This window comes from Leptodactylus fuscus, chromosome 9, assembly GCF_031893055.1.
Source record: "Leptodactylus fuscus isolate aLepFus1 chromosome 9, aLepFus1.hap2, whole genome shotgun sequence".
Lineage (NCBI taxonomy): Eukaryota > Metazoa > Chordata > Amphibia > Anura > Leptodactylidae > Leptodactylus > Leptodactylus fuscus.
The window spans coordinates 28756577-28768663 of record NC_134273.1 but is presented as its reverse complement, the minus strand read 5'-3'; the positions used below and the strand labels follow the sequence as shown (position 1 = coordinate 28768663).

Below are 12087 nucleotides of genomic sequence, written 5' to 3'. Positions count from 1 at the left end.
TATTACTTATAAACAGAACACATAAGGAGCGATTTATTAAAGGGATTGTCCGGGCTTTTTTTTTTTGGTCGGGCCTATCCTCATTGGGAGATGAGCCGTAGTGAAGCGCTGTACAGATGATCAGCCTGGGGGCCGTGTACTGACCCCTATCAATCATCATGGACGTGTTTCTCACACCAGTCTTGATAATTCCTGTCCCGACGTAGTTTGCGCCTTATTTATAACAAGGTTCATGCTTCATCATACATTTGGCGCATCCTATGAGGTCCGTGTGCGAAACAGAAATCCAAGTCAGCTCCTTCCATCATTTACATTAGAAAACTGGTGTCTTTGAGGATTAATCGGATGGGACAGATTCAGGTTTTTTAGGATTCTCAGGACACGCTCCAATAGCTTTATATCTCACTTAATAACGTCTTTATTCTTGCTGACGCTGAGCACAGTGCCGCCATGTTCTGTTACACGTCTAGATCTCCTTAGAGGATGATTGATATTTTAACCCAGTCCTAACTTCTTCTTTCTGCAGGAGGCCTTACATCGGGAACAGATGTTGGAACAGAAGTTGGCCACTCTTCAGAGGCTACTAGCCAATACACAGGAAGCTTCAGATACTAGTTGGCAGGTATCAGAATGACTCCACACCCAGGTTCTTCTATTGTCTTGGACGCTTGACTATAGTGTCGCTGCCTCCTCTGCTTTGTCTTGATCTTGATGTGTTTTGTACGGTATGCAAGTCTATTCGTTTCTCTTCTATTACTTCCGTTTTATATGGCCGTACAGCATATATCACAGACTGAGCTTGTTTCAAGAGAGATCAGCCTCTGGTCAATCCAAAAACCGTGAATGCAATTTTATCTACACTTCACCCACAACCATGTGAAAGTCCCCTCAGTGGGGCCCCCATAGGCAGCAGCTGTCCATGATATCCTGCTCACTCATCTGATTCTCTGTCTCCTGTAGACTTCTACTGTATTACCATAAATCTCATAAAATCCTGGGGTCACACTTGATATGCTAAAGTGGTAATAATAATAGAGGCAGAAAGTTTCTCTGAAAAACGCTGCAAAAAAACCTGAGATGTATTTCCACTGCTGACTCTTCCTCGATTCGCTGCATGAGACCTTAGCCTTAAACATTCCTTCTTTCTCAGTTCAGGGGACTTCTATTCTTTTCTTCTTAGCACACAATAGATATATTTTTTAAGAAAAAGTAATCGTCTGAAACTTTTGTCATGAATTTCGATAAATTTCTTGTATCCTTTTTTCCCTTTTCCAGGCTCTAATAGATGAAGATCGGCTTCTATCTCGACTAGAAGTTATGGGGAACCAGTTGCAGGCTTATTCAAAAGTGAGTTTGGTTGCCATATTAGAGCTGTGCCCAATATCTACTCTATAAAGACCAAACACTTCAATCTTAGTAAATATTAAATTAGACCTTTTTTTGATAAAAACAGGCTATAAAATTTCCACTAGTAATGCTCTAAGCATTGCCAAGGCGACATCTCTGCCATACCCTATTACTCAATGCAGCATGTAGAGTTGTAGTACTTGCAAAAGGAGATATTCAATTCAAATGGCTGTATCTTCGGTTCTATACCACCTAGATTCTCAGCTTCCATATGCTGCCAAGAATGTAGTACTACCTATAAAAGAACTGGAGATGTCACTAGTTAAAAATCACATTCCTGACTGTTAGGAGCAGACAATTACCCGATAAGTAGCTAAAACCAAAAATAAACCAGGATAACACCTGTGACCCCAATAAATTAGAGGCCCATGGAAGGGGATAAAACATTAAAAAAAAAATATTAGAAAAAAAAAAAAGTGGTACTCACTTCTCCTGAGCTCCAGCTAGACCCCCTATTGTCTTTGGGCCTCAGCAGTCACATAGGCACCTGACGTCATTTAGAAGCACCAAATCCAGCGGGACGGTGTGTAACAAACTTTTTTTTGTTTGCTCACCTGACCTGGGCCTGGGTAGTTTTAGTTCTGTTTGAACTTCTCACAAGGTTCGCCTATAACTTAGTCGTACTGTAAGAGGGGAATGTCCAAATAATCTCTATTTTGATTTAGGTCATAATCACTCAGCTCTACCAAGTGTATATACTGGCAATATGGATATGGCTTTATATATATATATATATATATATATATATATATATATATATATATATATATATATATATATACACACACACACTCACCGGCCACTTTATTAGGTACACCATGCTAGTAGGCTTTTGCCTTCAGAACTGCCTCAATTCAACAAGGTGCTGGAAGCATTCCTCAGAGATTTTGGTCCATATTGACATGATGGCATCACACAGTTGCCGCAGATTTGTCGGCTGCATATCCATGATGCGAATCTCCCGTTCCACCACATCCCAAAGATGCTCTATTGGATTGAGATCTGGTGACTGTGGAGGCCATTGGAGTACAGTGAACTCATTGTCATGTTCAAGAAACCAGTCTGAGATGATTCCAGCTTTATGACATGGCGCATTATCCTGCTGAAAGTAGCCATCAGATGTTGGGTACATTGTGGTCATAAAGGGATGGACATGGTCAGCAACAATACTCAGGTAGGCTTTGGCGTTGCAACAATGCTCAATTGGTACCAAGGGGCCCAAAGAGTGCCAAGAAAATATTCCCCACACCATGACACCACCACCACCAGCCTGAACCGTTGATACAAGGCAGGATGGATCCATGCTTTCATGTTGTTGACACCAAATTCTGACCCTACCATCCGAATGTCGCAGCAGAAATCGAGACTCATCAGACCAGGCAACGTTTTTCCAATCTTCAATTGTCCAATTTCGATGAGCTTGTGCAAATTGTAGCCTCAGTTTCCTGTTCTTAGCTGAAAGGAGTAGTACCCGGTGTGGTCTTCTGCTGCTGTAGCCCATCTGCCTCAAAGTTCGACGTACTGTGCGTTCAGAGATGCTCTTCTGGCTACCTTGGTTGTAACGGGTGGCTATTTGAGTCACTGTTGCCTTTCTATCAGCTCGAACCAGTCTGGCCATTCTCCTCTGACCTCTGGCATCAACAACGCATTTCCGCCCACAGAACTGCCGCTCACTGGATGTTTTTTCTTTTTCGGACCATTCTCTGTAAACCCTAGAGATGGTTGTGCGTGAAAATCCCAGTAGATCAGCAGTTTCTGAAATACTCAGACCAGCCCTTCTGGCACCATGCCACGTTCAAAGGCACTCAAATCACCTTTCTTCCCCATACTGATGCTCTGTTTGAACTGCAGGAGATTGTCTTGACCATGTCTACATGCCTAAATGCACTGAGTTGCCGCCATGTGATTGGCTGATTAGAAATTAAGTGTTAACGAGCAGTTGGACAGGTGTACCTAATAAAGTGGCCGGTGAGTATGTATATGTATATGTATATATGTATATATATATATATATATATATATATAAATAATATTGTCCTGCAACAGCTTAGCTAGTGGTTTATTAGGGAGAGGTTAATAAAATATATACATTGATACAAATTCTCAGGGCAGTGCAGAGTTTGGTGCTGCTGTACAAGAGCAGAGATATTTGGTGATAAGTGACTGGCAGAGGGGACAGACCCCTTCGGACCCCCGGGGGAACAGGAGTCCATAAGTTCCTCTGTGCATGGAACACTGGTGTGCACGTTTGACCAGGACTGTGTTCACATCTATGACAATTTGGGAGTCTCGTAGAGGCCCATGAAAGAGCAGTTGAGCATGCACAGCACTTCACCATTTACATGGGACATTTGTGATCCCTGGAGCTCCCAGCAGTCGGACCCTCACCAATGAAACTTATACTCCTTGCCCTATGGAAGGAAAATAAATGTCTATAGTGGCAAAATCTCATAAGTTATTCAAAGCTCACAGAAATATCACCCTAAGGTGTTGTTTGTATCTCATGGTGTAGAAAGTAACATGCTGTCCTACAACTATCACAAAATGTCTGACGCTCACTACTTTCTTTCCCTTAGGCTAAATTATTCTTATTCATGAGTGAAACAGACACTTTCCACTGCAAGATAAAATTGCACATTTGTGTATTTTTGTCAGCGAACATCCATAGGAAAACTTCAGCTGGTCACAGGCTAATGCTGTTAGTCATTCTGTTGGCTGTACATGTTCATAAAAAAATGGAAGGACATAATTGGATTTTTATCTTTGTTTAGAGTCAGACAGACGATGGGATTCGGAAAGAGTTAATAGCGTTACAGGAGGACAAACACAACTACGAAACGACGGCCAAAGAATCACTGAGGCGAGTTCTACAGGAGAAGATCGAGGTGGTGCGGAAGCTGTCTGAAGTTGAGGTAAGAAGACCTGGTGATGATTATGTATTATTATGTATATATTGTGTGTTTCAGTCCCCCCCACCCCAGATTTCTTTAAGCTGCCATGTTTGATGCATTTGGCGTTCTGCTCCGCAGAGTATGTCATATGTATTGCAATGAATATGTCGGTTGCTTGATACTGAAAGCTTAAAAAAAAGTAAAAATCAGAATTAACACGTGCGCTCATAAAGCGAACACCATATTAATAGCTATTGCCACTATTAGGATTGCAGTTCATCCATCTAGACAATTGCCTTGTAGCAATACAGCAGCTGCTCATCACTGCAATTCATCACACTCAAGTTGTTTCTGGAATCTCAAGTCATCCTGAAAATTCAGGGATTTTTTTTTCCCCCTGAAAAATGCCAATATCCAGCCCTCCATGTATTATTACCCTGAAGCCCTGCACTGGGATGTCTTTGTCTGCGTCTGTACAAAGTGTTGTCAAGATATCACTGAACATGACTCTGCCTATTTAAGTATAAAGAAGCATTCCACCTCACAACCTATTACCTGTCCATGAGGAAGATGGCGAGTGTCTGATCATTGGGATCCATCACTGGCACCCCATGAAGAACCTGTGTCCATCACTTTCTGTGTTTGCTGCTACAGGACTGATAAGGATGACTTCTGTACCCGGTTGTCTACCTTGATCATACAGAGTGGTAGCATCCTCCACGGCCGTTGCTTCGTTCGAACTAAGGACCCCATACTCTTGATTGGTGAGGGTCCTTGCACTGGGGCCACCACAATCAGGCTACTTTTTTGAGGCTATGTAGTAATTTGTAATAATGGAACCCCTTAAAAGGGTTGTGCCAATACGGACACTTATTCCCTGTCCTGCGGATAAGGGATACGTGTATGATCGGTGGGGGCCCAGAAACCCCCTTGTGAATGGAGCAGCAGTGCGCTTGTGTGACCGGCTCTATATTCACTTGTATGGAGCCGGAGATAACAGTCCCAGCAGCCCCATAGTATGAACGGAGCATTGGTCACACTGGTGCACCATTCACATGGAGGCTATTGGAGCACTTTCACTGCCCCATCTTCCTGATCACTTGGGGACCCGGTGACCTTTGTCTCCTTTCCTGTGGATAGGGAACTCCCTTTAAGACGTAGTATTTCTATCTATTCTTTTCTATATATTGAATATGTGTAGTTCAGAATACCTTGGTGTATTATCGCATATTTTAGAACATTATTCTATCCCAGGGGTCCTCAAACTTTTTAAACAGTGGGCCGGAGGCAGAGCAGGTCGCACAGACATCGGGAGCGGTGCCCTCCAATAGGTAAAGTGAAGTGCGCTCCATGGCCTGGCCCGAGCTCCCCAGGAGCTTCATTATAAATGCACGCCTGCCGGCATTGTCGGCGGGGCCAGACAGAAGTGCTTGGCTGGCCGCATGTGGCCCTCGGGCCGCAGTTTGAGGACCCCTGTTCTAACCTATTACATATACTAATCTCCCATAAACTTTTAGGCTGTATTCAGACTACCGTAGATAAAATTATTGGTGAGAAACAGATGGAGCAATGCATATTTTTCAAGGCTGTTTTGCATTTGTTTGGGACTTGTTTTAATATATCCCTCAGATTTGTGTGTATTGACAGATCCCTGGAAACTTACAAAAATGACATGTCAAAAATCGGACTTGTGCATAGTCACATTGTAATCTGTTTTAAGAACTGTGTTTTTTGACGACCATGTGAACAAGGCCTTACTGTTTACCGTATATTGTTCATAAATGACCTTATTTACTATTGCAGAGAAGTCTTAGTAACACTGAAGATGAATGTACCCATCTGAAGGAGATGAATGAGCGGACCCAAGAAGAATTACGTGAGCTTGCCAACAAGTACAATGGGGCAGTGAATGAAATTAAAGATCTAACTGACAAGCTGAAGGTAACAACCGCGGTCCGGGGTGTTTGGGAATTTGGTCTTAATTAAGAAAGCTTTTCACTAATCCGCCACGAGATCGCATACTAGTTGTTTCCAGGTTTATGGGTCACGGAAATATCAATTAAATTCTTCCCAATGCCCCGCCCCCAGGCTCCTGCTAATCTTAGCTGTTCTGCCTGTAAAGCCCTGCGTAGATTATTGTTATACCTTCACGCATCGTCTACCTTCCTAATTAACACACAGGTTTATAATTACAATTATAACGCTATATCTCCATTCACACACACACTGCTGCTGTCACAATTCTACAGGTTGCCCTTGGAAACAGACAATAGTTTGAGACATTCCCATCTTATAAAGTGTTAGTATTTCGCTTTCAATTTATGATCACTGAGGGTCTGACCTCTGGGACCCCCGCCAGTCTCAAAGATGCATTGCTGTGCAGAGGACTGTAGACACATTGAAGAGTATTGGTCTGATGGCCGGTAGCATATCTGTACAGGGAAAACCTAGAAAAGAATCCAGCGCGGTCCCCTCTTAACTCTCGGCATCAGTGAGGGGCCCGACAATCATAAAGTAATGTTATATCCTAGCAATACACCATCACTTTATAAGACAGGCAGTCGGCCTTCATCCCCTTTCAGACATATGATGCGCATATATATCACAAGGGAGCGTATATATGGCAGGTGTAGGCTATTATATAGCTGACACCTGCCTGTGGTGCTCAGGGTCAGAGATGATATCAAATCCCAACCATTTAACCCCTCTAATGCCACAGTCTGTTGCGACCACCGCCTCTGAATTGTTAAAGGGACAGAGGGAACACCCTTCCTCTATCAGACAACATGATCGCAGGGTTCCAGGCCTGCCATCTTAATGCCCCCCGTTACAACCGTTATTAGGAATTTAAAAAAAAGATGGTTCATAGAAATTAAGAAACAATAAAACAAACGCTGGCTACAACAGGAAGGGGTTGTCAGACACCTAACGGTAAAGCTGTCACTGCGTAACCAGCTTCTAATCTCCCATAAAGCTCTGCTCACTGGCAAGCAGAAGTATTCCGAAATGGTGAAAACATGGCCGTACAGGTCATCTAGATCATCAATGGGAAAACATGGTTTACGACTGAGCTGGTCATGTGACCACTTCATCCCATGACTCTGAAGGTTACTTTCTCTCCTTCGGCACACCACGGTTCCTTCCAGACCTGCATGTGTTCCCAAAAGGGAGAAAGAGGAATCACTTTCCGCCAGATGCCCCGACCAGCGCCTTTTCTTACCCCTTGAGAATTTGAGGGGAAAGAAAAGTCACAGATGTTGGATTCCCACTTGCCTAATTCTAATATCTGCCATTGGGTGGAAGTGGAGACCCCCATGCATGTTAAATCACCACTGGGTTTGGATGACATTCACCTAATGTGTATGGCTACTAAGATAGTACCCTTATAGCGAGCCTTAAGGGCTTAGTGTCACGTGATGTCATTATAGATGACACTAGTTGTCACCATGGTCTTCTGACACGAGGCTGCATCCCGGCACCATAGAAGGATTGTTAGGACATAATCTACAAGGTTAATAACATCATCACACTGACCATATATTTCTCTGTGTGAGAATTTCTAGAATTGTGAATTTCCTGAATCCACTTGAAGCCCTATAAGTTGTGTGACATGAAGTCCTATAGTGTAATCCCTTACATGAGATCTCCGTGTTATAATAAGAGCCTGTAATCACATCTATAAGTGGTGGGCAGCAGCTGTACGGGGAATGGGAGGGGGGTGACGGAAGGGTTTAGTATTACTCATGCACCATATGGGATGGAGAAAGGTCACACGTCACTGTCTGCAGATATAATGCCTCGCTCTGTCGCCCTTGTATCCAGGCTAAAATAAAGATGTTTTGTATTAAGTAGCTTAGAGAGGTTATTAATGTATCATAAGACCGGGAGACGTTCTAAGAAGTGCTCATAGAATTCGTGACCTGGTAGGAAGGTAATATTACACTGTCAGTGCTGTACGTCACATCTTGAGATTTGAGCTGTGGTCTGAATGTGAACTAAGGGCTATAGGCCACCCACCCGGCCTCCGCAGGTGCCAAGCAGAGAACTTCCTTTTCGTGCTGTGAGATATTTATGAGCAGTGCATTGCACATAGTGATTTACAGTCTACGCAGGGTCTCCCCAAGGAATACCTTTTAGGTTAGTGTTTAACTCTTTAAAGGAGTCAAAATGCCGTCAAAAAGGATCTGACACTTATAAATTCCCTGTTGTTCTTGTCCTCCAAGTTGCAGCCTGTCACTGGCCTCTACATTGGAGAGGACCCCAGCGGTGTGAAATTTAGCAGATTGTTACAGAGTCTTTTAGAAAACTAGCAATCTGTATATATCCTTAAAGGGATCCTATCAATAAAACACAGTTTTTTGTGACTATCATGTAGGAATAGCCTTAAGAAAGGCTATTCTTCTCCTACCTTTAGATGTCTTCTCCGCGCCGCCGTTGGGTATAAATCCCAGTTTTCACTGGTATGCAAATGAGTTCACTTGCACCACTGGGGGCGTCTCTAGCGCCGCCTCCATCTTCTTTAGGACCAGCCTCTTCACGTGTCTTCTTCCGGCGCTGGTGGTAAAACTTTTAGGCCTCGGGCAGAGCCGACTGCAAATGCCCACAGGCCACAAGAAAATGGCCGCTTATTGTGTAAGCAGCCATTTTTCTTGTGGCTGCGGGCATGCGCAGTCAGCTCTGCCCATGGCCATTAATTTTACCACCAGCGCCGGATGAAAATGCGCCATTCCTGAAGAAGATGGAGGCGGTGCTGGAGAGTTCTCTCGCAGCATTGGGAATGCCTCCAGTGCTGCAATGGAACTCATTTGCATACTGACGAATACCGGGATTTACACCCAATGGCAGCGCGGAAAAGACATCTAAAGGTGGGAGAAGAGTAATTGTGTTTTAACGATAGGATTAGAGATGAGCGAACACTATTCGAAACAGCCGTTTCGAAGAGCACGCTCCCATAGAAATCAATGGACATAGCCAGCACGCGGTGGGTTAAGCAGCCGGCAAAGTCTGCGTGCCGGCCGCTTCCATTCATTTCTATGGTAGCGTGCTATTCGAAACGGCTGTTTCGAATAGTGTTCGTTCATCTCTAGATAGGATCCCTTTAAAGGGAATGTCACCAGAATATCAACCCAGCCCTGCAGATAGGTTCGGGTCACATGAATCAGTGTTTAACCCTTGTGTATTGGTGACGTCATGGCTGAGATATCGATGTTTTTGACAATATACAAATGAGCTCTTTGGAGCAATGAGGGTGTTGCCGCTTACATCTTAGTATTGGAGGGGCTCTGCATGTGTTGCTTATCCACTAGAAGCTTCTGGAGATGATGTGCGCGTGTCATGGATGTCAGGTCCCCACCGATATATACTAATGACCTATTCTGTGGATTGGGGCTTCTATGTCAATTTGGGTCTGGACATCCTTTTAAAGGGAGGTTGTCACCTGAACCCAGCATACCAGCCTGCTGTATGGGGGGGAACCATGGACACACATGGCGTATGCCGTGGGAGCTTATGTAACACGTGAACAGAGTCTAATATTCATAGACCCCACATGTAGTTATTCCCATTATTTCCGGTCTCCACAGGCAGCTGAAGGTCGGCAGGAGGAAATTCAGCAGAAAGGCCTGGCCGAGAAGAAAGAATTACAGCAAAAGATTGATGAGATGGAGGAGAAGGAACAGGAATTACAAGCAAAAATCGAGGCCTTGCAAGCAGACAACGATTTCACCAATGAGCGTCTTACTGCCTTACAAGGTGAGTCCTCCCTCTGCACTCGCCGCTTTCTCTTTCCTCTTTTTTTTTTTGTTTGCCATTTTTTTTTATTTTTGGACTTCTGCTTGCAGTACGATTAGAGAATCTACAGGAGAAAACACTTAAGGAGCACAGCACCCGGGGTAAGTGCCACACACGGTTAGGATCACATCCCAAGGAAATCTTGTTTTTTGGGGGGTTTTTTTAAGAAATTTGTGTGCCCGGCTGGTGGGGCAATGTATTTATTAAAATTGCTGACTTTTTTTCCCCCTCAGGGACATTTTCATATTGCGTTGCTGGATGGAGCTTGGTTATAAAAGTCTTCACTGCTGACACAGACTTTTGTTTCATTTAACCAGAAGTTGTGTTTTTTTAGGAAGAAGAGTTCATTGTATCGTCTGCTTGTCATCCTTTTATCTCCGTGAAAGTTTTTTTTTTTCCCTTATCTAGTGGGATCGGTTTCCATAATTGGCTGTAACTATGACTGCTATTCACATGAGAATATCACGCCTCGGCGCACATCTAATACTTTCATTTATGATGATATTTTCCAAAACTGCTATATACACTCACCAGCCACTTTATTAGGTACACCTGTCCAACTGCTCGTTAACACTTAATTTCTAATCAGCCAATCACATGGCGGCAACTCAGTGCATTTAGGCATGTAGACATGGTCAAGACAATCTCCTGCAGTTCAAACCGAGCATCAGTATGGGGAGGAAAGGTGATTTGAGTGCCTTTGAACGTGGCATGGTTGTTGGTGCCAGAAGGGCTGGTCTGAGTATTTCAGAAACTGCTGATCTACTGGGATTTTCACGCACAACCATCTCTAGGGTTTACAGAGAATGGTCCGAAAAAGAAAAAACATCCAGTGAGCGGCAGTTCTGTGGGCGGAAATGCGTTGTTGATGCCAGAGGTCAGAGGAGAATGGCCAGACTGGTTCGAGCTGATAGAAAGGCAACAGTGACTCAAATAGCCACCCGTTACAACCAAGGTAGCCAGAAGAGCATCTCTGAACGCACAGTACGTCGAACTTTGAGGCAGATGGGCTACAGCAGCAGAAGACCACACCGGGTGCCACTCCTTTCAGCTAAGAACAGGAAACTGAGGCTACAATTTGCACAAGCTCATTGAAATTGGACAATTGAAGATTGGAAAAACGTTGCCTGGTCTGATGAGTCTCGATTTTTGCTGCGACATTCGGATGGTAGGGTCAGAATTTGGCGTCAACAACATGAAAGCATGGATCCATTCTGCCTTGTATCAACGGTTCAGGCTGGTGGTGGTGGTGTCATGGTGTGGGGAATATTTTCTTGGCACTCTTTGGGCCCCTTGGTACCAATTGAGCATCGTTGCAACGCCAAAGCCTACTTGAGTATTGTTGCTGACCATGTCCATCCCTTTATGACCACAATATACCCAACATCTGATGGCTACTTTCAGCAGGATAATGCGCCATGTCATAAAGCTGGAATCATCTCAGACTGGTTTCTTGAACATGACAATGAGTTCACTGTACTCCAATGGCCTCCACAGTTACCAGATCTCAATCCAATAGAGCATCTTTGGGATGTGGTGGAACGGGAGATTCGCATCATGGATGTGCAGCCGACAAATCTGCGGCAACTGTGTGATGCCATCATGTCAATATGGACCAAAATCTCTGAGGAATGCTTCCAGCACCTTGTTGAATCTATGCCACGAAGAATTGAGGCAGTTCTGAAGGCAAAAGGGGGTCCAACCCGTTACTAGCATGGTGTACCTAATAAAGTGGCCGGTGAGTGTAGAAGTAGAGATAGACGCTGATTTCCACCACCACTAAAGGGCGCTCCTAACAAAGTGTGTATTAGGCTGGGGCCCCACGTGGCGTAAAATGCAGCATTTTACTGTCCTTTCAAAGTGAAAGGGATTCTAGCGAATCCCATCCACACATCGCCGAAAAATCCGGCAATAGGTATCATTGTTATAGGTATAATTGAAACAGAAAATCTGTAGAGGAAAATGCTGCAGCCTTTCTGTGAAAGCACCACAGAAAAAA

At 44.1% G+C, this 12087-nt stretch overlaps 1 protein-coding gene across 6 annotated transcripts in view; it reads left to right on the top strand.

Annotated features, from left to right (window-relative positions):
* Positions 1–12087, top strand: part of SLMAP (sarcolemma associated protein) — a 91510-nt gene that overhangs the window by 52294 nt on the left and 27129 nt on the right. For 4 of the 6 annotated variants that reach the window (XM_075287901.1, XM_075287900.1, XM_075287898.1 and 1 more), the window contains 6 exons: positions 527–622; positions 1276–1347; positions 4179–4319; positions 6102–6239; positions 9881–10049; positions 10139–10189. In XM_075287901.1, coding sequence (XP_075144002.1) covers positions 527–622; positions 1276–1347; positions 4179–4319; positions 6102–6239; positions 9881–10049; positions 10139–10189 — 667 coding nt within the window. The remainder of the gene's footprint in view (positions 1–526; positions 623–1275; positions 1348–4178; positions 4320–6101; positions 6240–9880; positions 10050–10138; positions 10190–12087) is intronic. The other 2 variants (XM_075287902.1, XM_075287899.1) reach the window with 1 other exon arrangement.